Source organism: Homalodisca vitripennis, chromosome 5 (assembly GCF_021130785.1).
Source record: "Homalodisca vitripennis isolate AUS2020 chromosome 5, UT_GWSS_2.1, whole genome shotgun sequence".
Taxonomy (NCBI): domain Eukaryota; kingdom Metazoa; phylum Arthropoda; class Insecta; order Hemiptera; family Cicadellidae; genus Homalodisca; species Homalodisca vitripennis.
Genome location: NC_060211.1, coordinates 52468864 through 52495693, shown reverse-complemented (window position 1 = coordinate 52495693; position 26830 = coordinate 52468864). Strand labels below are relative to the sequence as shown.

General features: G+C 33.8%; 2 protein-coding genes across 2 annotated transcripts in view; one reads left to right on the top strand and one right to left on the bottom strand.

Annotated features, from left to right (window-relative positions):
- Positions 1–625, bottom strand: part of LOC124362190 (dynein regulatory complex protein 1) — a 46052-nt gene extending 45427 nt beyond the window's left edge. The window contains exon 1 of the mRNA XM_046816476.1: positions 378–625. Within this exon, the coding sequence (XP_046672432.1) occupies positions 378–541 (164 nt within the window). The 5' untranslated portion in view covers positions 542–625. The remainder of the gene's footprint in view (positions 1–377) is intronic.
- A 706-nt stretch (positions 626–1331) lies between these two features.
- On the top strand, positions 1332–26228 carry LOC124362189 (tRNA (guanine(10)-N2)-methyltransferase homolog). Its single transcript, XM_046816474.1, has 9 exons — positions 1332–1629; positions 4924–4989; positions 6550–6792; positions 11432–11566; positions 13931–14087; positions 15274–15380; positions 18312–18456; positions 25588–25913; positions 26037–26228. Exons 1-9 carry the CDS (start codon positions 1564–1566, stop codon positions 26163–26165), a joined length of 1374 nt encoding a protein of 457 aa, XP_046672430.1. The 5' UTR covers positions 1332–1563; the 3' UTR covers positions 26166–26228.
- The last annotated feature ends 602 nt before the right edge of the window (positions 26229–26830 follow it).

Here is a 26830-nt window from a genome sequence, read left to right as displayed (position 1 = left end):
CTTTGGTGTTACTTAATAATGACAGTGTTTTTAAATGTGTTTTTATTTAACACCAATTGGTTTAGTTCATTTCTGCTTTCTTGTGCAACTTCAAGCCTTCATTAGTCAGTTCATTTTCGACATGACCAAATCAAAAAGTTTTTTTTAATATTTGTAGAGTCCTAACAAGTTTTAAAATTAAAAGTATATATTTATTTTTAACTTTTTTTAGGAACATTTTTATAACATAAAGGGTTTTTAATGATTCGCCAGAAATAGATAATGCCTAGTGCCTGAGGGTTTAGGAATAAAAATTTTAAAAAGTTGAAGTGAATAGCAAATATTTCATGAGAACTAGTACTGTGTCATATTATAATTTAATTAATATTTTACTTTACTTTTTCTTTGCAGCAGCATTTCTCTTCTGAACTCGCAATCTTCTTGCCATAATACGCTCTTCAGGAAAAGGAGATGTAATTTGAGGTTCATTGTCTACAGTTTTTTGGGTATCAAATCTACTTAATTTGCTTAATTTACTTAATTTGCTTATACGTCTATCCATTTTCTATAATTTTATGTATATGATATATTTAGTCACTGACAATAGAAATGGAATTATAAACGTTAAATTTGACAGCAAAACATTTCCAAATTTTGAAAACAAATGGCTGCCAACATACGAACTATATTATTCAAGTTACATGTATATAGATTATTGTTACTATTATTACTCCTCAACAATTATTTAACACTTCAGTCTTTCATCGATGATTACAACGTGTGTCATAATAATTTTTATCACACAAAAGTACGTCATAAAATAAAACCTTGAATATTTTACATAATAGAGTTAAATTCAAACTTTAATAAATTACAAATACAAATTCTATACAAATTTCGAATAAATAATTTTAAAGTTTTTTTTTACGTTACTAACAGTATAATAGGAAATGTGCACAGTTTATGACAGTTATATATTATGTTTTAGCTAAATTTTATCCAAATGTCAATAAAAGTTATTACAAAGATTCTACTAGAACCAATTAAAAGACATATAACTCTAAATTTTTATATATCTATTTTGTAAATACTTTATTGTAGGTGAATATATCTGATCTTCTCCTCGTTCATACTGGTTGGTTTTTACTACTTTCAAAACAAAAGTTGGATCAATAATAAAATTTGTTGAAACAGATTCAATTAAAAATTAAATTCAACACCGGCAACTTCTAAGCTTCATCCGGCAACTGCCAAAAGCAGAGGAGGAGATAAACCTTATTTATTAATTTATACTCTATGTCCTAAACTGGGTGTAGTTTTTTTTTTTACCCTGACTGGGTAATCTATGCCGATGCCTTGTGGTGTTTACCATATTTCTGAGAGTATATTTGAGGTTAGGTCCAGTATGTTGGTGGTCTACTGTTATATTATTTTGTTTCGCTGTTTGTATCAAAAGTAATATTTTAATATATTTTGTGAGATTTCTGGTTTATTTATTACCATTTTTTTATTTTAAGAGGACTCAGTTACTTTTTAACTGTTAACCTTAATGTGGAGTTGGAATATATTGTAGTGTTTACGAAAATGTGTATAGGTCTTAGAAAGTATTTATTTTACTTTGCCAATGAACACACTGAATTCCGCTTACCGGTAAGTTAGTCTAATTTTCTAATATGAGATAAACTACAAAATATTGTCACAGTATTAATTATTCAATAAATGAGTTACAACTTACCTATTCCCAAAACAAATGATACATAACTGAAGCATAAATTTATTTATTTGGTCTTGTTGAATAATAGTATCACATAAGTTAGTATATCTATTGGTCTATTGCAGGCAGAGTACGATAACCAGACTCAGTTTTTTATCGCTCATTACAATCGTTGATACTGTTTATATAGACTAACAGAACTATCAACGTATCTAAAATACATTCTATACGTTTTCTTGTTTAGTTAACTTGAAACTGAGAAAGACATAGTAGATTATCTGTCAGTTTAATTTTGTTTATTTTTCTAAAGTTAACTATCTTTTTTTTAATTTTAGTCACTTTTTGAACAAATTGTGTTTATAATCTGCAAGTGTGTTTACGGTTGGTTCTGATGATTTAGTTATTGTTCAAATTAATTAGTATTGGGTGATTATATCAATAGGTATAATTATTCAGTATCGTTTGAGTGGACAGTATCATAAGCGGACCTGGTTTTTCATATCGAAATCAGCAAAGGATATTTAATTATTATATAATCAACGAATAATAATTAATTTGAACATCAACTAAATCATCTGCACCAACTGTACACATATTTTGATATTCTAACTATAATTTATACTAAAAGTGACTTCTTTGAAATAAAAAAGATAGTTAACTTTTAAAACAAAACTGTATAACATAACACTATAAGATTATTTATTGTCTTTCTCGGTTTAAAGATGGTTTTGTTGTTACGTTTTCTTTACTATTTAAATTTCATTTTTCTTATCACCTGTCTTAATTTTGTCCTTTGATTAATGGTTATGGTTCCTTTATTATTCATGACATTTTGTAATTGTTTAAACTATTTCTATTACTTTGAAACATGTGACTAATTTGGTATTAGATATGTTTATATCAATTGATAGCTCTGTTATTCGATGTATAAAGTATTGACAATTGTATTAAATGATATAAAATCCAGGTCCGCTTATCATACTCTGCCTTCGTTTTATAATTTCAGATAAAAACTAGGTCCATTTATCATACCTACTGTACCTGTTTACCATATTTGCATTTTTGTTGATTTTTTATCAAAGCAGCTGCAGTATACTAAGCATCCTCCACAACAACCGAATCATCGAGGTCATGTTATCTAAAACTACATTTAACACTTCTTGAAGACCTTAGTATACCTTCATTTCAAAAAAAATTAGTAGGTGGTTATAAATTAAGTATTACACCATTATTATTCAAGTTTTTTAAATTTAGGTTACATCTCAATTAGTCTATCAATCTTGGGAGCCAGGAGGAATAGGGGTTTCTGGAGGGCTAGGATAACAAACTAAGGAGTAGTAGGGATAGGAGAAGGAAATAACAGGGTTGTCAACATTCACACGAGTATTCAAGCAGAAAGATTAGATCTACCAACTGCATTTGAATATAATTTTAGAGTTTTCCAGTATTTTTTTCTGTTTCCCGTCATTTTGGCCACAGTTCCTACCTCCATGATGAAGATTATTGATTGTTTTTTTGTTTGTTATTTTGATTTGATGTAAAAGTTAGTGTCATTAGTGCGCTTTAAAGTGTATACTACTTATTATTGTGTTAATGCACAGAGATATTGTATTGTTCCATTTTACTTCTTAATATGAATTTTAAGTTGCACTTCTACATTAATAGCCATTGTCGTGCTACGTAGAATAATAAGATTAGGTGAGATTGTTATACTTTTAGCTCTCAACCATCAGTGATCTACCTGTTTGTGTGTGTACAAAATGCAAAAAGGGGGCACATACTAACTTAAACACTATCATCTTTACTCCTGTTAAATATTTAGAATTCTGACTTGTAAAAGGTTTAATAATTTTCAAATAAACTGTAATTCTTAGTATTCTGTAAGTTTGACAAGTACTATTTTAGTTTATAGTTTAATTTGACACTGTTATAAACAGCCGGCAGTATCTATGTCCATACTTCACTGAATACATTGTACTTAGTACCAGTAAAAACTATGTATTCATCTCTTCTTTTGGAAACCAAGTTATACTGAATAACAGGTGTGGCAACAAAATAAAGCTGCTCAAACTATAGTAGCTCTTCTATATACGAGTATTTTGTGAATAGTGCATTAGTTTAGTTTTGTATATAATGTTTTGTAGAGTAAATATTTGTCTGAAATTTATAGGGCTACTTCAGAAAATATTTGGAAAAAGTGGCTATTTAATATTTTTTCTGGAATATTTTGGTTTTATTTCATGATTTTGGAGACCTGTAGTGGAATAACATATAATTTTTTTTCATATTTTGCCTATTAAAAGGTACCTAAACTACATGGCTGGTAATTTTAAGATCATATATGAACTGTATGAAATATTCTGAGTAAAATTAAATATGGTAGTGCATATTATTGTTCCCTAGTAGTTCAATTGTTAAAAATAATCCTGTATATCTTACAGAATAACTATGAGCAGCTGTGAGGGAACCATTGGCGGGTTGAATGGCTAACAATTATGTATACAATTCTGTTTTTCTGGTACATCCTCTATAACAAGTACTTACTTTAGGGTCTTACAAAATTGATGTCAAAGAATTTCAGGTGTACTCTAGGAATAAGACTTTGTACTTATATGAATATGTATAAAAATACACTCCCAGGAACCTATACCCTCCTAAAGTTGGAAAAAAAATTTTCTCCTTTTATTAGTTGGCCAATATCTGTTAAAAAAAAGTTAGTTGCAAGGTGGCCGAAACTTTCAGACTCAATTATCTTAGAGGAAAAATATTTATTTTGTTCTCCTCTTTATGAACTTTTTACCTCTATAATAGGCCATGAAATTCCTTAACATATCAATTTTCAAGCACTTGTACATTGGTTGACAGTCAGTGGTGTATCATTGTTGTATAAACAGCTTGAAAATGGTGTGTTAGTCGGGGAGAAAATGTAGTCAGTTTAAGGTTTTGATCACATTTTCTTTTCTCCAAGTTTTTGTGTCAGTATTTTCAATTACTTACAAGAATCTCTTTTCCAAATAGTTACCGAAGATGTCTTAAGTCTAGTGTAAAGCCTACTGAATTCTAAGGTTGTCTCTTTGTAATTATTTTATTGTCCTAATTTGGTTATATCGTATTATATAATTTGTTATATTATTAAACATGAACATACTAATTATTATGGATAATGGTTTTGGATTACCGAATTTCATTAAAGAATTTGATCTTTGTACAGAATTGTGTTCTTGTTGTAGGAAATAAAGGCGATTGCCTCTCTGTTCAAGATACCTCTGAAATGGGTTGAAGAGCCTAGCAATGAGGTGAGCTTCAATGCAGTAGTAACATCTAACAACAAGTATATTTTGTATTGATAGTATTAGTGATAATCTTAATAAATTCAAAATTTAAAGGTTTAAAATACCTGAATTGTTGCTAATCAATGGATGGTGACCAAGGTTTGTTTGTCAATGAACCTTCATCACTTCATAATTCTCACAAAGTTGTTTTCTTTTAAAACCATAAACACCTTTGATGATGTAAAGTATTAAAACTTATCCACATAAAAATTGTAGCAAAACTGTGTAGCAATTGTTCGCTATAGACTGTCACCATATCCATCTCTAAATCTGCACCACTCAATCCTCCATATCCTTTCATACTTTCCTTTAGTTGCACCTTTATAGCCTTGTTATATAATGAGAAACAATTTGTTATTTTGCACATTATATGATGGCTAGTAATGCCTTTTAAAATTTAGTATTCATTAATAGCGTTCATATGTTGGTCTGCATTGAACGCAGGAGGAATTTCAGTAAGTTAATACAACACGTTCCATTTATGCAACAAAATTATATAATATGATTTATTTATTATATAATATTTTTATGATATGAACTGTAAAAATAATTACAAAATATACAACGCAGTAAGCTGAGATCCACAGAATGTAAAGAATAACGTGTATATCATATTCAATATCAAGTATACTCCATGCCATAGCTATTAAAGTGGAACACATATCAATGTAACAGGAAAAGAGCCAGAAAAGGAGGAGTAAAGGTTGCGGTGAATCATAGCAGTATACATTGAACAATGGTGGCATGTGCTTCAGTGCAGGTTTTTAAAATTTTCTACATAAATGTTAAACCGTTATCAAAAAAGACAACTTTATGAATACAATTAAAATTTTCCTTAATTTCTTGCTGAGCATTAGTGAAGGCTATTATTCAAGGATAGGAATAATTCAAATCATCTGTTTACACAATATCTCTAAAAGGTACTGACATATACATTTGAAATTTTTCATGAAGCTTCATTTCTATATCAGCAACAATGAATTCGATGATTGTACCAGTAACTCTATATTTGGCTGAGCATCAGCGAACACTTTTACGTTGTTCTTATAGGTAACCATGATGGCAACGAGAAAATAATTAGATAAATAAATGTATAATAAACTGAGTACAATTGTATGTGATTTTAACATATTGACATATTAACACATGTAGTCTAACCACCCCAATACATACATAATCTTTTAGCAACTTGGTGTGTAGACTGGTAATTATTGTAATGTAATGTAAATTGGTAATTATTCTTATAATCTTTTTTGAAGAATAAGAATAGTATTGATTTTAAGGTATCTCCCCACAAGACGAGGCAATATACTGGACTGAAAAAGCAAAATAAGCAGTTTTAACATTCTCATTATGAACAAATTGAGTGAGACACCTAAGGAGAAAGACAACATGTGATAATTTAGAGGATGTATAATTTATGTGTATACCCCAATTTATATTTTTATCCACAAATATTCCCAAGAATCTGGCACTTTATTTCAAGTAATCAGTACATTTTCATGATAGTTCTGATGTGTTTAGCCATTTTGGCTTGCGGAGCTGCCATCGGAGGAGTCGGCTCAGCTTATAGCCTCAAGGTCAGTCAGTGTGCGTCGAATAGTGCACTTGTGGGCCAGTGCCTCTAAGGTCTCTGACCTTCACAACCAGCTGAAGGACCAGGAGCAGAGTATAAAGCCTTTCTTCTCACCGAACAAGACTTTCAAAATTAAAGTTGACACATTTTGCAATCATCAGACCCAATCAGAAAAGCTGGAGAAGATTGAGGTCAGTATACTACTTAGCAATTAGCAATACCTATCTTATTAGCCTAAATGAATCATGTTTAGCATGTGGAAATATTACAAGATATGTCCAGAAATTAATTTCAGGTTGTGTTACTGCTGACACGTTATGTTAGTAGTTCCATGCATGCATGACACTAACCCTGATTAATTACCAAGCAGTTTGACAACACAGTTTTGAGTGTTTTGATTTTATTTCAAGATGTTTTTAATTGAAAATTCAATTATCTGTATTTGTTTTTTCTATGTCTTGGAACATTAAACGGATACAACTATATCAACAGATTTTGAAGGATATGGCCTAAAAATGTTGAGTAATTCAATAGTAAATAAATGAATGTGACAGTTCAACAATAGATGTGAAAATGTGCATGATGGCAAACAAAAACTGTTGTCAACATTTGGTTAACGATAAACTTGTTATCAAGAGGGATCCAGTACTGATTTTCAGGAGGAGCTACCTTGGTTTCCTCCAAAAATTTTCCTGCAGTCTTCAATCTGCATGGAAGTAGTAAATAGTCTGGAACATAGAAGGTTTGTTTCATTAACCCTGGTCTCTTGACCCGCCAGGAGGGGAGGTTGTGGTGATTTTCACCACAGATTATTTCTGTTGGCGGGGTAACCTAGTGAACAGGAAGCAGCTGATAAGTTGTTGTATGAGACAGAGAGAGAGGGGGGGGGGAGGAGTCGGGCAAAGGGCAGGGGAATGATAAGGTCAGCAGGGGTAACGCGGCGGAGTCGTGCAAGGACAATCGTCGCAGTCTCGTCAGGTGGAGACCAGAGCAGGACGGTGTCCGGTGACCTTGTTGGCTATCTGCGGGGTTCGAAAGGGGATGAATATGGGGGTTAGAAAGGGTGTTTGACGAGCTGCGCTAGGGGGTCATTAACTAAAAATATGTAACATTTACCAATGCTAGGGTTTGGGGGGAATAATTTTGGTAATTTTATCTTGTTGTAGGGTTTAAGTGTCTTTATTAATGTAGTGCGTCAAAAATAGCTGGCTGTTCTCTCACCAAGATCCGCCTCTGGATTAGCTGTGTGTCTAAAACGGTTGTGTCGATGTCGACTAGTGTAAATTTGGGCCAGGGCATTACATATTGTTCTATTATATTTAATGTAATATGAGATTTTCATTTCAGTTCCACAAAAATTAAAAAATTTGGAAAGAAATTTACTCATTCTCATAGTTCATTAAGTTATGATTTTATTTTTGATGGTTACAATATGAGAGTAATTAATTTTTGTTTTATAAAAACGTCTTTTTCAAAATCTTAGAAAGAGCCATGGCCCCTTTCCAGGATCTGCAACTGCTTTTATTGCTCTTTCTATTGAATGTCCACAGATTTCAAGATCACTTGTTCTGAAAAATTGGAGTCTTGTAAATTTAGTGCTTGTGGTTAATGATAGCAAAAAGTTATTGTAACAGCAGTACCTCAGAGTGGATAGATATATTAGAAAAATTAGAAAATGTGTAAGAACTCATCGTAATAACTTACAATTATGTAGCAAATATTTATTAAAAAATTCAGTCCTTTTATCACCTATAGCTATTCTAGTTATTTTTCTATTTCAAATAGCACAACTTATCATATGCATATCTCTTTCAGCATGTCCCAACTTGACCATTGTCCATGTGTGTCTTAACAAAAGCAAGCTTCAGTAGAGGATTTTGATGAAATTGTTTTCTGTACCTTTTCCCTTAGCACCCTTATGCTGAGATCTCCTTGTGCATCATCATCAATCAATACTATGAGCCGACAGCTTCACTTGGCTATCAGATGAAATATTTCAAATAGAACAAGCAACAATGAATCATTGGCTGTTCTAGACCTTAGCGAACCAATATACGTTTTTAGTATTATTGTTATTATAGTCAATACTATATATGTGTTCTGATCCCACCCTTAAAAAAATTAAAATTACCCAATTTCGGAAATATCAAGACTTTGTATTCAATCAGTGCCAGAGCGGATGACATAGAGTTAAAGGTTTTTGCTACATTAAAATCTGTTATGTTGAAGATAGAGCTTATATTGGTTTCTTATTTTAATCACTACATTGAAAAATCACAATGACCAATACTGTTAACTTTTTATTTTGTGGAGCCTTCCGATAGCAAGGCTATCTTCGTCATGTATGTAAAGCTATCTATTGTTGTTGTGAAGTGTCTAACGAAGATAGCCTTGCTATCGGAAGGCCTCACAAAATAAAAAGGTATACAATAATGGTTGCTTTGATTTTTAAATATAGTGATTAAAACTAAAATCTGTCTCAAATAAAATAAAATGAAGGAGACCAATACTGTAAAAAATTTTTTTTTAAATCATTAACAATAGGTCATTTGGATATGAAGAAATTTGCCATCATTATAGACATTTTTTAAATAACATATCCACAGTTTTATTATTACTATGTGTCCAGGGCCGCATTTACAAATTCGGCGCCCCTAGGCCTACAGACCAAAAAGCCCCCCCCCCCCCCCCAGAGGACTCTGATTACACTGACGTAGAAATCCAGTAAATTTCTTAATTACGTAATTTTGATGAAAGATAATTACAATAGTATATATATATAGGAGTGATTTGAATAAATAAAAGCAATGAACTAATGAATGAGTCAACGTCGCACCCCGGACCTAGTTGACCTTGGCCACCCGCCCCGCCGAGCGCCAACACCACCCGCCGCCGCAACTTTTTTCTTTTGTGTACTTTAAAATTTATGCGCCCCCTAAAATTTTGTGCCCTAGGCCTGGGCCTAGTGGGCCTATAGGGAAATGCGGTACTGTATGTTTCAGTGCTAGATTTGTGCTAATAAGCTGTTTTAATTTTTGAACTTATGATCAGTGCCGCATTTCCCTATAGGCCCACTAGGCCCAGGCCTAGGGCGCAAAATTTTAGAGGGCGCATAAATTTTAAAGTACACAAAAGAAAAAAGTTGCGGCGGCGGGTGGTGTTGGCGCTCGGCGGGGCGGGTGGCCAAGGTCAACTAGGTCCGGGGTGCGACGTTGACTCATTCATTGGTTCATTGCTTTTATTTATTCAAAACACTCCTATATATATACTATTGTAATTATCGTTCATCAAAATTACGTAATTAAGAAATTTACTGGATTTCTACGTCAGTGTAATCAGAGTCCTCTGGGGGGGGGGCGCTCTTTGGTCTGTAGGCCTAGGGGCGCCGAATTTGTAAATGCGGCCCTGCTTATGATGGACAGGAATCCATCTAAAAATAAACAAGTGAAGATGGTTGATCACCACGAGTCCTCTATTAGTGAAATAATTGTTTTCCCATAAATCATTGAGACTTGTAATGCATGTGTGGTTTGGATCTAGAACCAAAGGTTTTTTTCTCAAACAGTCTCCCAAATAATTATCCAAACAGAAGTGATGTGCTTAGCATGTTAAAGTCCATCTCACACCCTTGTCCCATAGTTTTGTGTATGAATGGTATTTATTTAGCCTTATAGCTGCTGAATATAATTAGTTTTATGAATAAAGTTTATAAATAGTGTTATGACACCACTGTGGTTTCACCTGTACTAATGGTGTTGATTTTATGCCTCTAATAGATGGACGGCTATAGTTTTTATACTTTGATATCAATACAAATAATGCAGAACTAATTTTGAATTTAGCACTACTTTTTCAGCACCAAATTGTAGAGTTTTTTTCATTATGATATACAGTATTTATTCTTTCAGTGTTCTAAGCTTCACAGTACAGAGAGACATATATTTTGTTTGAGAGGATTTGCAGTGTAGCAAAAATTTACCATTGAGTTGGTACTCACTAGTACAACGTCAACACATCATCGGTTTTTTGGACATTGGTTTATTTTTAATTATTTGATTGCAATACCAGTGCAAATTTAAACAATTTTATCTTCAAGCAGATGGGATGAGTTTTAGTACACTGAAAGGTGCAGTTTTGTTATTTTAAAATCACTTTAGTACAGCAACAAAATGGTGGTGTTTTTCAATTTTTATTACTTTGAGCGAGTAACCAACCATCTCATGATCTGTACGGTTTTTGTCACTGGGAATTTTTTAGCCTTTGCGCTGAGGAGGGTCTTTTAAGAATGTCTTTCAGGTCAGCACTGCTCGCCATTCCGATTTTTTTGTTACTTTTCCCTAGCAACAACACAGAATATAATAAATGTGTTTGATAGTCATCTGTACTAGACATAGGGAAGAAGAAGTAATCATCAGTGAGCATCTGAGCTGGACATCTGACCTCAGGGGACAAAGTAAATTACTGATGTGTGCAAACAGGTAAAGGAATTGCAGTGGCCAACAGTACTGGTGATCCAAGTGCATAGGTTTTGCAATTGCCGAACAGCGTAAATTTTTTCATTGGTGTTGTTTACTAGCACAAAATTATTGTATGGCTCAACTTTGTATGATGAAAGTGAATAGTGCTTATGTGATTTTTATTCCCCATTATAATTTGCAAGCCAAAACTTTTCTGATTTTGTTTTATGGGAACACAAAAATATACATTTACAAAAAAATTGAGTGAGTGGAAACAGTCTTCTTTTGTACATTCAGTACAGTGTTTCTTTACTTTTAATTTTTTCGTGATCTTTTGGCCTTCTATCATGTAAGTAAAATATTATTGTTTTAGTCATTCGCATACCTACCCATCCAAGGATCAGTGAAGTTGAAGGATCCAGATCTGACTCTCCAGTATTTCGAGCACTATGGGATGGACCCTAACAACAGGCCCAGTGAACCACACAGGATTTTCTTTGGCAGAGTTGTAAGTTGCAATTTGTTTTCTAGAAAAATGTATAACTTTTACAATATGTTCATATTTTATGAATATGTTTATTGTCATTTATACTATAAAAATAATTGTCTTAAAATTCCCATTATTCAGTTCAATGAAAACTGTCAGATGTTCTAATAATATATTGTTTATAGATGTTTGTAGTAAATCCTACTTGAATTAATATTTTTACTCACACGTGACTATTTCCTTATATTAGAAAAGTAGACAGACGTTATCTTATAAGTAAAAAAACATAGTCTGTTGTATGAAAGTTGTATATCCCTTGTGTTGTTTATAACATTATCTTGTCAATCAATCATGCCCTCACACAGTAACTTATAATATTCTTTATTAACTTGTTGATGAAGTTTTATGCAATATTGAACAGGTAATAAATGGACTAATGAAAGCTGTAGTTCTTCCTCTTTTCTTGTTGGGTTTTTTATGATCACAAAAGTTGACTCATTCATATTTGCCTAACCGCATTTTCTGTTTTACATTTAGTATGGTTATAACTAACATCAAAGTCTTCCATCCACATCGCATTGAAATATTGCCAACACAATTAAATTCTATAATATTTCAGCCTCGCTTTGGAGAGCCAACTGATGTTAAACTCAAACTGAAGATTTGTTACGAAGAAACTGTTGTCTAAGATGGTTCTCCACAGAGAGACAGAAATATTTCATAAATTTAATTATGTAATCGACTTATGACAAGTTGTGAACTAGAAGACATTGATACCAGCTGCATAAGCTGAAGAACTAAGATTAGCATGGTTACATGTATTTTTGCTTTTTTTACATTTATACTATGTTTTTTTAAACCAAAACAAATCGATTATAATTATTAAATATAATGACGGATTTATTATTTCTGCTATTATATAAATTTCTCAAAAATGTTATATGATGGCAATGATTAATGAATGATATTGTAGCATTATGCATATTTTTTACATGTTTATTAAATTGTTGCGAAAAGTAATGTTTTTTTTCAAAATTAAATTATGAAATTTGTTTAATTTATTCTATACTGAGTATTTTATTCTGAGTAAGGAAGTGTGGAATATAACATATATTCATGTATGGGATTTTTCTTGTCATTTGGTATCTATCGTTCGGTGATACAGAAAATCACTAATACTAAGTTTCAAGATCTGCAATCTGATCTCTTCCCCGAGTGAATCACTAATCTAACAGATAACTACAATCTAGGTTAAAAATAAACAAATAATACCAGATTGTCATGACACACATTAGTCAGGAATGACAACAACTATGTTGTGGGTCAAACCCTTGCACTCTATCTCAAAAACACTAATTATTAAAACTGAACTAAAGAATACAGATCACAATAGGATTGTACTAACTGACCAACCTCATAGAACTGGCCAGAGGCGTAGTAGAATAGTAAGTGGCGATCGTTTTGGCAGAAACAAGAAGGGGAAAAAAGGGAAATGGGAGTGGGCATTCTTTATTATTGGTTCATCCTAGATTAATTTCTCAAAATCATACTGTGACTTCCGTATTCATTTATTACAAATTTCTAATCAGTTTGATAGTCTATGTTCCTTAGTAGTTCATTTTTGAGAATTGGCAATCAAAGTGGCCTAATTTCACTGATGGTTGGTCTGGTATGTGTGTCACAACACTGTGGTGTGGTTTGTGAACCTAGATTGTAGTTACGTGGAGGTTAGTTATTCATCTAAGGAAGAGATCAGATTGCAAATCTCGAAATGTAGTGTTACTGATATTTTGTATCTCTAAACAATGGTAAATGTCCAGAATAATCCTGTTTTCTTCACAAACTTTAAACAAAGAATTTGTGTTTAATTATATTCCTAAAACTGTTAGTATTAAATTCTTACATATACCTGTTCATCATTTATGTGCATTCAGCTACTTTTTCTAGTTTTATTATGATTAGACTTTTGTGTATTTTTCTAAATCTAGATGAAATATGACACAAAATGGATATCTCATGTTTGTATTTTTTCCACAACTTAATTTCATTTGCATGGTTCTTTGCATTTTGTACGTGCGTACAAGAAAAAATCTTTTTATTTGTTTCTGACCTACTTGAAATGAAAAAAGTAGCCTATTCTTTGTTTCATTCTGAAGATAAAATATATAAAATCATATATATTAGTCCTCATTTGGATTTTCAGTCAATAAAAAAACTTTGCATAGCTCTAATAAAACATAATGATGTTTCAAGAAAAAATAATTACCACTTCTAAGAAAATAATAACTTCTTTCAAGAATTGACCCTATTAAAACAAGTAAATAATGTACATCTAAATTACAGTCAGTAACATAATGTGTGGTCCATAATGAATTGTGATGGTAGGTGGCCCAAGGACGACGGGACCTGATGACACAACTGAACCTCAAGAAGCGCAAGTTCATCGGGAACACCAGCATGGACGCTCAGTTGTCGCTAATCATGGCCAACATTGCACAAGTACAGCCTGGTGATCTTGTACTAGACCCCTTCGTCGGCAGTGGTTAGTCTCACATTTGTTAAACTTTGATCTTAAACAAATCTAAAAATAATTTTTTAAACTGTTAGGTCTGTATCTATAACTTGAAGAATATGTATTTCATACACAGAGAAGACAAACTGCAAGATAGAATATGACTTATTTTCTTAGCTCTGATCGCACGATAATTTCTGCCAGTTGTTAGTAACTATTAAACATTCATTAGTAATCCTGTATCAAAATCCCAGAAGAGGGTACAGAAAAAACTGATGTCACTTAAATCTGGGTAACCTTATGGATGTCCAGGAGCGGCACATTACTAACCACAAATTTTCAAGATATTGGGGTGCAAGGGTAATTTAATAGGTCTAGTCTACTGTGAGATATGACTGTTGGATTTAATGGAGCTCACAATGTGTTAAGGTAAGGGATGTTGCTAGCCTAGACACAAGGGTGTGCCACCTCTGCCAACTTTGACTGGAGAGGCTGGTACTGAGCCGGCTTTCCCTTCTTCCAAGAAGACATGACTGAGATTAATGCCCAAAATCTTCCATCATGTCTAGACAGGAAGCAACATAAAGATTCTTTTACGACTAACTGATCTACAAGTGGTTGGACCTTATAATTAAAATCATCGATGAACAAGGTGTGTTCATTACATCATAATGGGGCATTCAGGTTTGAGGAAACTTTGTACAACTTGGATATGTCATATTTTTGAAAAAAAGAATTGAGGTCGGTCAAAAAAAATATTGTTAAACTGCTAAATCAAATTCTAGTGTGAAATGGAGCTGAATCCATATGGGAATTTTTGAATATGGTTATAATGTCTCATTTTCTAACTGTGCATCTGGAAAGAATTACATTGGGCTTAACACCTTCATTCATTAAGGAATTTTCACTCTGACATTCCACATATTCTAGTGTAACCTATGGGATAGATATATTTGGCTATATTGGTGACTAATATATCATGACAACTTTTCTCCTTTTACATATGTACCTACCAGCCAATACATTTCACTGAGAATACCATAATATGAGGAATTAAAATTATTACATTATAGACAAAAGCCACTGTATTAATATAATTAATTAGTACCCATTGTTAGTTTTCAGTATAACAATTGAAATATTTAAAATTCATTGCTGTTGCTACTCTTACTCTGCTCTAAGGTCTGTTGAATAATTAGCTACCGTGATGTTTAAGGCTCCCTGTTGATAGCAGCTGCAAGCTTTGGTGGCTACGTATTTGGATCAGACATTGACTTTTTGATGCTCCACGCCAAGACAAAACCTACCAGGAAACAGGACCGGGTAATTCATTAAGTATGTCTCTACCGTGTAATACCGGTCAACTATACCTAAATAACATGTATGTTATTGTTGAGTTCTGTTATGGAGCCTGAAGTTTATTATTATTGCCTACATAAATCCATTAGGTACAAAATTTGAATTTCACAAACATTTATGTTGATAGTTAGTTACCCAAGCAGCTCAATTTACGTGACAAATTAATTCTCTTTGCTGATGACACCACAAGTTTGATTAAATCTGATAAGAAACTACCTATCACAAAAATTACATGAAAACATTGATTTTAGTTTTAATTGGCATAAAGCTAACAAACTTTTCTTAAATGTTCCCAAAACAACCATACTTAATTTTTACTTTATTTGGAATATTAGAGAACAACTTGAAATAACTTTTTACCAAAATAAACCAACTTCCACAAAAATTGTAAATTACTTTAGATGACAATCTGAGATGGGATTCTGCATGTTATGCAATTCGTAAATTTCGAGTTTTGACAGATATAAGGAAAAATAGCGAAAATAAATAGTTATTTTCGCTATTTTTAATCTGTGATGATATATGGAATTGTTTGCTGGGGTAGTTCTCCATTTATTGAACAGGTTTTTACAACTCAAATGAGAGCAATCCCAATTCTAGGAAATTTAATCAATAATGTAGAGGCCAATGTTTTATCTTCAAATTTTGACAGAAGTATTTACATAATGGAAGTTGTAACTCATACTTACAAAAGAATAAAGTCTAATCCTTTTATTTCCAAACATAACTACACAACACGTAATAGTCAATCTCTAATTGTACCTTTACACAGAACATCCCTTTTTAAAATGTCTTTCTCTTACAACAGTCAGCATTATTTAATAAACTACCTTTTTTTAGTTTAGTATGGAGGGAGACTACCTCCTACATTAAAAGGTTTCAAAAAGACTATTCAAGAATATATGCTTTCAACTTAAATGTATACTTTTGATCATTTTTGTCTGAATTCACCAGAAAATAATTAAGATGTAAAAACATACTTCACATAGTTAGAGATATACTAGTGTTTTAGTTTTTTAAATTGTTATCTAGTGTTTTTATATCTTGACGAGTCTTATAACAGTGTAATGTTCTATTGGGTTAATACATCATTTCATTTCAGTTCAATGTGCATTTTTTATATGAGTAAAATACCCGGAATTATTTTTCAAAGTTATATATTTTAAAAACCTATTATTTCCTTAAAAATACTCTGTTACAACTAATACATGTTCCACCAGTTTTCACAGTGCAAAACAATACACATTTCATCTCCCCATGTCATTTCCCCCCTGTTTTTTTCTTGATATTTTCAATGTTGTCAAATCAGTGTTCTTTCATACCTCCTTCCACTTAAATTCCAGAGAGTCCCATTATGCAACAAAGACGCTCAGTCTCCATTGTTGGGACCAGTCCTGTTCTTGTCGTTCTAATGGACTGTGATTTCGTTTTAGACAGACATAGTTTCTTTATTAGCCAGTAGTGTTCATTTTTACATTTCTTCCTATCTCTGTATTGTTTCAGAGCCACTTGGAATATAGTTTTATTGCTAAATAAATCTTAAAAATCTGATTGTTTGCTTTATGAATACTTATTGTGACAAGATTAGTAAAGTTGTCTGGAAGTCAAACTGAGATAATATGTTGAGCAGCATGTCTGTAAACCTAAGTGGAGGAATGACAAAATGTCTAGGAAAATGGTTTGCTCAAGGTGCACTGAGGGTTGCCATGGAATGTGCATGGCAAAGTATGTTTGCAAATAACCCTTTTTAACTAACAATAGCAATATTTTAATATCGTTGCAACATTGTAAATATATTTTTAGTCGGTATAAATTTCTTACATAAACTGCCCAGTGTAAAAATCTCTTAATTTTTACTGAATTTTAGGTGCGCTAACACATGTACATATGTAAAATAACTAGACAGGCCTACTCATGGCATCATTTCACCATTTTAAAAGCTCCTATTAAAACTTTTGTTTATCATTATAATAGTTTCAAATTCAGTGTAATTATTTGTTATTTATCTAATAGCATTTAAAAATTTAGTGAAAATTTTACTCAGTTCACATGAAACTATTGAAGTTTTGAATATATTCCTGAACATTAACCAAATTTACATTTTCAGCCTGGTCTTTCCTAGGTTATCTGCCAATCGAATTACAGTGAAAATCTTTTTACACAACCGAAAACAATGTCTGTTCTTCACTAAAGTGTTAGATGTTTTTATTTGGTAAACATGTTTATTTCTATAACATATAAAATATTAAAAGTGTATGTTACTATACAAATTCTTGTTTTATTTAACGTCAATAACTATCTTAGCTGCATTAAAACAAACAAAAATTATTCTGATTCATCAAAAACGAGAGCAAAACTATTTTAGTTATCAGAAACCATTTGTGATAAACAATTGCTATGAAGAAGAACATAATATAATATAAATATTAACATTTTTCCCCTGTTGGACTGTTGTTAGTGTGAGGTAAAGAAAAATTTATTGATAGCAAATAGAATTTAAAAAATGTCTTATATCCTATGTTTATGTGACTTAATTTAACTTTGTAAAGTCAAACATTGTGAAAGTTAAGCCATATCCATATTATTTTCACATAGTATAAAACTATCAATGATAAAATTGTAAATTATTTCAAGGAATGTATTTTTTAAATTGTCCCTAAAGTTTCAGATGTTTGAGGGATTGTTGGTGTTGGACGGAGGAAATTGAAATAGATCAGAGAATGTTTGGGATAAAAGACTGAATTTACAGGGAAAACTCGGTACCAAACAAGAATATCTGTATTCAACAATGAAAGCTCTTGTCAAACTAATTTATACACTGACAAATTTGCACTATTGTGTATGCATTGGACCTCGACTACAACTACTACAGGTGCATTTGTTTCTGTGTGACAGTTCAAAGGGCGGCAGGTAGACGAGAGTGTGTTTGCCAACTTCTGCCAGTACCAGCTGACTAGTCACTACATTGACGTGGTAGTGGCAGACGCCTCTTTGCCTTTGTGGCGAGATAGACTCACAGTGGACGCCATCATCACTGACCGTGAGTATTGAATACTGAACTATCTTTGGAGGGGGGGGGGGAAGAGTAAAGGAGAAAGAAGTCGTTTATCACTGGATTACTATATCTGATAAATGTTGACCATTCTGATTTGTTCGTGTCTTCGGTATTGTAAGATTCTATTTATCCATGTATGTCCAGTATGAAGTTTTAGGCTTGATTTTGAAAAAGATGCCACACGCATACAACAAATAACATACAGCCTATTTATATTGTCACTTTACACCACAGACATATATTTAGAATGTGGATACATAACTAAGTGTACAGGCTGGGCAAAAAGTCCATACCCACTAATGCAAGTTTTTCCAGTGCATTATGTTTTGTAAGTTTCAAGTGGTGGTTGGGAGTAATATTGGTGGAGGGGAGAAATGTTAAGACCACGTGAGGTGGAGGGGGGTCAACAGTTACAGCCAAAGTCAAGCTGCACAGTCTGCCCGTCTAAGAGTGAACAATGGCGGATGCAAGTGTGTTCACTATTGAGAAGAATCTGGTGGCTTGTGTTTGCGTTCATGAACGTCCAAGTAGAGAGTTGACGTAAACTGTTACCGAATTGAAAAACTTTAAATGGTAGCAAAGCTTTTGCAACGGAAAATGTTCTTGATGCACACGTAGTGGGAGGTCAAGCACTCATGTTGAAACTTGTGTTGCTGTGGAGGAGTCAATTCAGCGATTTCCATTCAACATGTAAACGTTCAGCTGAATTAAATGTTCAAAGGTCGACAGATATGATGGATTTAAAAATAAAATGTTACCGTCCAGAGTTAGTTAATGAATTGAGTGATCATGATTTGGAGAAACGTGTCGAAGCATGCTGATTGATGCTCCAGCATTTTCGTACAGAAACAGATAAATGTAATATCTTGTTATCTGAAAAATGTGCAACTAACTGAAGCATCCGTAATTGAAACACTTTTTTTTGGGCAAAAGAAAGTCCACACTTTTATGAGGAAATCGAGAACAATCCACCACATGTAATGATTAGGGCAAGAGTGACAAGTAAACATATGTTTGGCCCTTTTTTATGGGTCTGTAACTCGTGAAGCTTATCTGGTAATGCTAAACGAGTGGTAGTCCCCACAACTGAGAGGCAGAGAATTAATGGAAACTGTTACTTTCCAACAGGACAGTGCTCCACTGCACTGACAGTTTGAGGTCGCCTTAATGAAATTGTTCAAAACCGCTGGTTTAGTCAAGGATCGAATAATGCCCCTGCCTCCATTGTCCTGACCTCCAAGAAGCCCAGACCTCACCACACCGACAATACACTCTGGGTTATTGTTAAAGATAAGGTGGTGAAACATCGATACACCACAAATGATCAGCTAAAGGAACCAGATTTGTTTGAAGATGAATAAACGAACATGGTGTGGAATAAAACTGTGCGTTAAGTATGATGGTATGGACAAAGACGTTTTGGATGCCTAATCTTGTAAATTAAAATAATAATAATAATATTTTAATACCAAACAGTTGATTGTTTTATTTAACTCCAGCAGTTTTATTTCATTTAGCAAGTAGAGGGTATGGACTTTTCGCACACCCTGTACAACTCGACTGAGTGACTAACTGGACCACCAGTGTGTCAGGTTTGATGCACACTAATCCAGTGTGTGTGTGTGTGTGTGTGTGTTAAACTAGCTGAATGGGTCTGTGTGTTTTAACTGGAATAGCTAATTATTTTCTTATTTTGGTATCTCTTTCAGTTCTTGCTGTTACAAATACTGTCAGCTCTATCGAGCTAGCATTTACCAGATATACAGGGTGTCAATTAAGTCTGGAACCTCTTTTTAAATTTTTGAACCATAATAGAAAGAAATACCAAAGTTCACACGTGCTTATTGGTGATAGTAATGCACACATCTGCCCAATTACCGACCGGATAATCCCTTTGGGGGACGGTCCACAAGGAGTCAGACAAAATTTTTAAATAGCAGCATAGGTCGTTTGGTATCAAATTAAAGGTCTTACTTAGCAAAGTACAATGCCGCAAACCGGACTTCAAAAGGTTTATTCATTCAGTAGTTATAGCTATTTGAATTTTAAAACAATTGAAAAATGTAAATTATTAAGTATTACAAGTAAACACCAATTTTTAAGTACCTGTGATAAAAGTAAGTGTTCAAAATGTTCCCCTCCCATCATCTGACAATGTAGTAATCAAAGCCAGGAATCAATAATTATTACCAATAACACAACTACTGTTAGAATGTGAAAGTGGCAGATTGAGTCATACACAGCATCCACAGAAACTTAACGTTTGAGCAGGTATTATGGGAAATCAAATTATGGGCCCATTATTTATCAATGGTAATTTAAATGGTGACTCATATCTAGCAATGCTCCAAAATGAGATAATTCCTGCACTACAAGCTGCTCTTGGTCGACAATTTCAAAGAATTTATTTCCAACAAGATGGCGCGCCACCACACTTTGCTCTCCTTGTTAGAGAATATTTGGATACAATATTCCTTCACAGATGGATTGGAAGACGTGGTGCAGTAGAGTGGGTGGCCTGCTCGTTCCCCTGATTTATCTCCGCTGAATTTTTTTTGGGGGATACCTCAAAGATAAAGTTTATCGTACTAAGCCTCGAGATTTGGCGCACCTCATGGTCCAAGAAGCTCAAGATATTCCTCGTGACTACCTTCAAAATGCAGTGGATGGCTTTTAAAACCCCTAGGACATTGCCAGACGATGGTAGGGGAACATTTTGAACACTTACTTTGATCACAGGTACTTAAAAATTGGTGTTTACTTGTAATACTTAATAATTTACATTGTTCAATTGTTTTAAAATTCAAATAGCTATAACTACTGAATGAATCCACCTTTTTAAGTCCGGTTTGCGGCATTGTACTCTGCTCAGTAAGACCTTTAATTTGATACCAAACTTGACCTATGCTGCTATTTAAGAATTTTGTCTGACTCCTTGTGGACCGTCCCCCAAAGGGATTATCCGGTCGGTAATTGGGCAGATATGTGCATTACTATCACCAGTAAGCACGTGTGAACTTTGGTATTTTTTTATATATTGTGGTTTAAAAATTTAAAAAGAGGTTCCAGACTTAATTGACACCCTGTATAATGATAAAGCAGCATTCATTTGCTCATAACATTATTACATCAAAAGAAACTGGTGCTTTGTCATAATATTAATGTTAAATTTTTAAAAAAACCATAAAGATTAACTTAAATTACAAACACAATCATCATCATCATCGTTAGACGTTTCCGTTCCTCGACGGGTCGTCGTACAACAAGTCCCTCCCTCACACTTTAGTGCATCGTTCCATGTCTCCTCTTCATCCACCTGTATTTTCTGTAGTCCCCTTCCTCTCTATGCTTTCCACACTTGGTCCTCCATCTTCCTCTTCGGTCCCTTCCTCTGGTCCTTCTTCCTCCTTCCTCCATCTCCATGCTATTCTAGGCATTCTATTATCTCCGCATCCCTTCACATGCGCCATCCACTGTATTTTCTCGGTCTTCCTTCCATTGGTCACTTGCAGTGAAACTACTTCAATCTTTCTCTCGTTAATTTCGTTCCGTAAATCTATCTCTTCTTGTAGTGCATAATCCCACTCAAAAATCATTCTATTATCTGCAGCTTGCAATCCCTGCTTAAATCATTTTTAGTCCCACGTCCACTGTATTCTCTGCTTCCATAAATAAAATTGCAGTGAAAACTAATATTTATGACATCAATACATGGTTGTTATTTTCCAATGTTTCCAACTCTACCACAATCTTCTTTACCATATTGAAAAACTCTTCCACTCCCTCTTAAAAATATTCTGTTCCTACTCTTTCTCTTATCTGCTGCAGCCACTATCTGTTATGATAATCTCCTAAATATACAGAATTTCCTTCACGGTCCACCGTCTCTGCTTCCTTCAACTAACACTCTTTGGTTTATTTCAAGATTTAATACTTTCATTACGTTTGATCATTCTTTGTCCCAATGTTCATCTCCAAAACATATTTCTTCGCCACTTTTGGCCCATTTGTTTAACTCTCGTTTCTAACTCTTCTTCCCTACTTTTCCCATAGTCATTATGTCAATCGGGCAATTTACCGTGTTAAGTTCTGTCTGCTTCCTCTGTTGTGCCCCTTGTACATCTAGAATAATTTCATCCATTATACTATGAATAAGGGACAATAGTGCCTTCACCTACACTCTCAAGTCTGTTTTAAAATATCTGTATAATTTTCTTCAACCTGTTTTTAACATATGCCAACAGGTTCTTTAGTCTTTCTACTATTCCCTCACGCAATCCTCTCTTTCCTCATACTCTCTCTCCTGCTTTGACTCTTCTTCTGAGCTCTTTCCCTATCATCACCTTCTTCTCACTCTCCTTTCTCTCTATGTTCATTCTCTCTTCACATATTTCCTTCTCGCATCTCTCATCTCTCTCACTCTTTTTCTCTCCTCTCATTTGCGTCATTTTTCTTAACTCTTCCTACTCATTATCTTTGTCTCTTCTGGCCTCTCCCTTCTCTTTTCTTCCATATCTCCTTCCTTCCGCAATATGCTAGTGTGTCTTAAGTTCTTCCCTCGCCTTCTCCTCTCCAGATTCTTCCTTTACTCTTCTCTACTCTTCTAACGAGATTCATGCTCCTCTAATTCCTGTCCTGTGGAAATGCGTCTCTCTTTCCTCTCTCTTCTGTCTTTCTCTACTACTCAATATCTCTCTCATCTCATTGCTCTCTAGCATCTTAACTCCCTCTCTCCTTCTCTTCTTACACTTCTTTCTCACTCTTTCTTTCTCTCTCACTCTGACTTCTCACTTCTACTCCTCTCTCTCTTCTCTTCTATTTCCTTCTTCACTCGTCTTCTCTCTTACTCCTACTCTTCTCTCTCTAAACATATGCCTTCCTCTTTCTCTCTTTCTTACTGCTCTTCTCTTCTCTTCTTCTTCTCTTCACGAGTCTCTTCCAAATGCTCGTCTCTTTACTCTCTTCTTTCCTATCTCCTTTTCTCTTGCTCTACTCTCTTGCTCTCTTTCCTCTCTCCCTTTCTCCGCATTATCCTTTCTCTCAGTAACTCTTATCATATGCCTTCTGTAGGTCTATAAACTCTAGTGACCTAACAGTTATGTGCGATGGGTGAGAATAATGGACATAATACAGGTATAGCCCGCCACCACAAAACAGGATGCACGGTGTCAGCTGTACGATGAGAAGAGAGAGTTTTGAAGAGCGAACTGGAAAGACAAGAAAAATGAGAGAACAATAATAATTGGGGATTTTAAAAACGCACAAGTGGGGTAAGTTTAGAACAAGGATATGAAGAGGTAATGGTGGATGTTATTGGGAAGTAGAACAAGGAATTTAGAAGGAGAAAATTTTTTACTGGGATATTTTTGTTTTAAGGAATGAATAGAATTGATAGGGAAAACCTGGAAACAAGAAAAGGGATATCCACAAATACAGCAAGAATACAATTGGAATGGTGAACAGCCGCCAAGTTTAATAGATATACTAGTAGTGAGGAAATTGCCTGCAGCCAGACAATGGCAGAGTGTAAAAGTTAAACCCAGTGAAAAGTATGAGGAGGAGATCACAGGCTGGTGGTAGCTGATTTTTCAAAGAAATGAAGTTTGGAAAGGATACATTGCAAAAGACTTAACAAGAATCAAGACAAGGAAAGTTTAAAAGATACGAACGTTAGAGAAGGAGTTTAGTAAATAACATTAGAGGAACGATTAGCCCAAGGGGTGAGTGTCAAAACAGGAGGAGCGGAATGGTCAAAATTTTTCCCAAGAATGCCTTATAGTCCAAAGCTGTCAAAAAGAAAAAAAAAAAGGAAAAAAAAAAAAACATGTGGACGAACTTCAGGGTAAAAGTATAGGGATAAAGTAGACCCATGTTGTGAATGAAAGAAATTGCTTGCAAGCAGTTAAAAACAAAAATTAGAGCTTGGCGAGAATGGTTTAAGGATAGGTCAAAACGCAAGAGTATAAATTGGAAGCAGACTTGCAAGGCATCAGCAAAGATGCATGAAGGCGGCCAAAGGAGAGGCATATCACATGGAAGGATTTTGAAGAAACAAAAGTATTGAATTCAAACTTCAAAGGAAATAAGAAAGTGATTTAGTTTAATGGGTGATAATGGAACAAGACGAAACCTAAAGAAATGTTGAACTAAGGTGGTGGATAGTTTTCATTCAGGGGAAATCAAATGGGAGGAGAGAAAGAGGTATTTGAAGACGTGGAAAGGAGTATTTTAAAAGTAACTAACTGGTAAGGAACAGAAAATGAAGAGGAAAGAAGAAGATATGACAGAAGGAAATCAGAAAGATAGAAAGAGGATTATTTAGTATTGGTGCGAATTTGGAAAAACGGTTAAATGAGAAATGAAAGTAGAGGGGAAATCTGCGGGAATAGACGATCTGAACGCTGAGATGATAAAGGCGCGCGGGCCCATTGGGGGAATTCAATGGGTTGTACAGAGTGATTGAGAGTGACATTTGGAAGAAAAAGAAGATACCAGAATACTGGAAAAAATGGGAATAATAGTGCCGATTTTTAAGAAAGGCAATAAGCTCAAAAATGCGAGAAATTACAGGGGAATAACTTTGTTTGCCATAACACAAAGAAATTTATGAAAAAAAACTGTTGCAGAAAATTAGACCAGTACTGGAAGAAACAGGAAAGAGAGGAGCAATTGTGGTTATTTAGGAAAGGTAGGTCTAAGCGGTGGATGCCTATTTTTTGTGATGAGACAAGTGTTAGAAAAGAGTGGGAATACGGAAAAGAAACAAATTACAAACTTTCATTCATAAATTCCGTAAAATAGTAAATTTGATTTAATAGCAATTTTTTGGAGCACTGAAAAATACTTTCCAATTAGATTGATAAAACTTAAAGTAATTTTATTTAAACATTTTACAGTTTATCATATAATGGTAATTTATTTGAGGATATTTTTAATCTATACATGAGTATCAGTTTTATAAGAATATTTAAGAATATTGTTAATTTTTATAGACATATGATTGTATAAAACATATAAAAGTATATATATAAAGTATAGAGAGTTCTGTTGATATGTCATTATTTTGAACTTTTAATATGATACCAGAAACTAAACTGACAAAACACTCTTTTCCAGCTCCTTATGGCATCAGGGAATCAATAGAGAGGGTCGGAACATCGCGAGAGATGATTGCCGTTTTAGAGGAGAATCAGGCATCGCACATTCCATCCAAGACCGACTACAACATGGAGCAGCTCTTGTCGGATCTGTTGTGTTTCGCTGCAAGTCACCTGCGGGTAGGAGGGCGACTAGTCACGTGGATACCGATTTTCCGCAGTGACTACGACGCCAGCTGTCTGCCTTCCCACCCCTGTCTCAGGCTAGAAGCCAACTGTGAGCAGATATTGTCCATGGTTGCCTCTCGCCGTCTGCTCACCTACTCCAAGTTGCGGGAACCTCAAGTAGGTTTACATAACCTACTTCTGTTTTGAAATTTTCAACCATATTAATTAAATTAAGATCGATATAATAAACTCACTGTAATGAAGTTGTATATACTCTTATGATCGTAATACGTTTTTTAGGGAGAGGAGCTCAATCCGATAATGAGCCTTGGGGATCTAGCCAGCTTCAGGGATAAGTATTTTCACCACATGGAAGAGGCGAGAGTGGAACGTAAAAGGAAGAAAATTGAGCATGCTCTACAGAGATAAATGTTATTAAATGGACAAAAAAATTACAGATTTGTATATATAATAAACCATACCTCATAGAAACTGCATTATTTAAATTATCACCCTGTATCTCTGAAGTTACGATGTTGGGTTTTAAATACCAATTATTGTTTTGATGTTCTGCAGGAACTACTAGTAACTGAGTATTGATATTGACATTATTGAACAAGAGGCTTTATGTACTGACTTGTAAAGTGCTGGTAATAATCAGGAATTATTTCAAGATACAGTAAAACCTGTCATATCTGGCCTACTTGCATTTACGTTTTCCATGACCCCCCTCCATCCGCCGTCTACCCAATGTAAGTGTGTGATGGTTATTGCATAAAAATTTATTGACACAGTCATATAATATTGTGCAATTTTGTGGATTTTTAAGGTGTTTCCAAACATTTTACACACCCTGTATATTAACTTGTGCAAATAAAAATAATGCAGGCTTGTGAATGCAATAACTTCAAATTTGTTACTGAATCTCAGTAAATTTTTAATGGATATAATACACATCCCATGGATAAGTTATATAGTCAATATTGATAAATAAAGTTTCAAAATAATAGATGTTTGTACATTAGTTTCAATTTTTTATACTATTTGATAAAATTAAGCTTGAATGAATTGATTTTAGAAACTGTAAGTTTAAC

Bases quoted from the DNA above. Each gene is read 5' to 3' on its own strand.
- LOC124362189 (XM_046816474.1), top strand. From the start codon at position 1,564: ATGTGTATAGGTCTTAGAAAGTATTTATTTTACTTTGCCAATGAACAC. The intron at 1,630-4,923 runs GTAAGTTAGTCT...TTCTTGTTGTAG, and splicing joins ACACTGAATTCCGCTTACCG to GAAATAAAGGCGATTGCCTC. The intron at 18,457-25,587 runs GTGAGTATTGAA...ACTCTTTTCCAG, and splicing joins GGACGCCATCATCACTGACC to CTCCTTATGGCATCAGGGAA.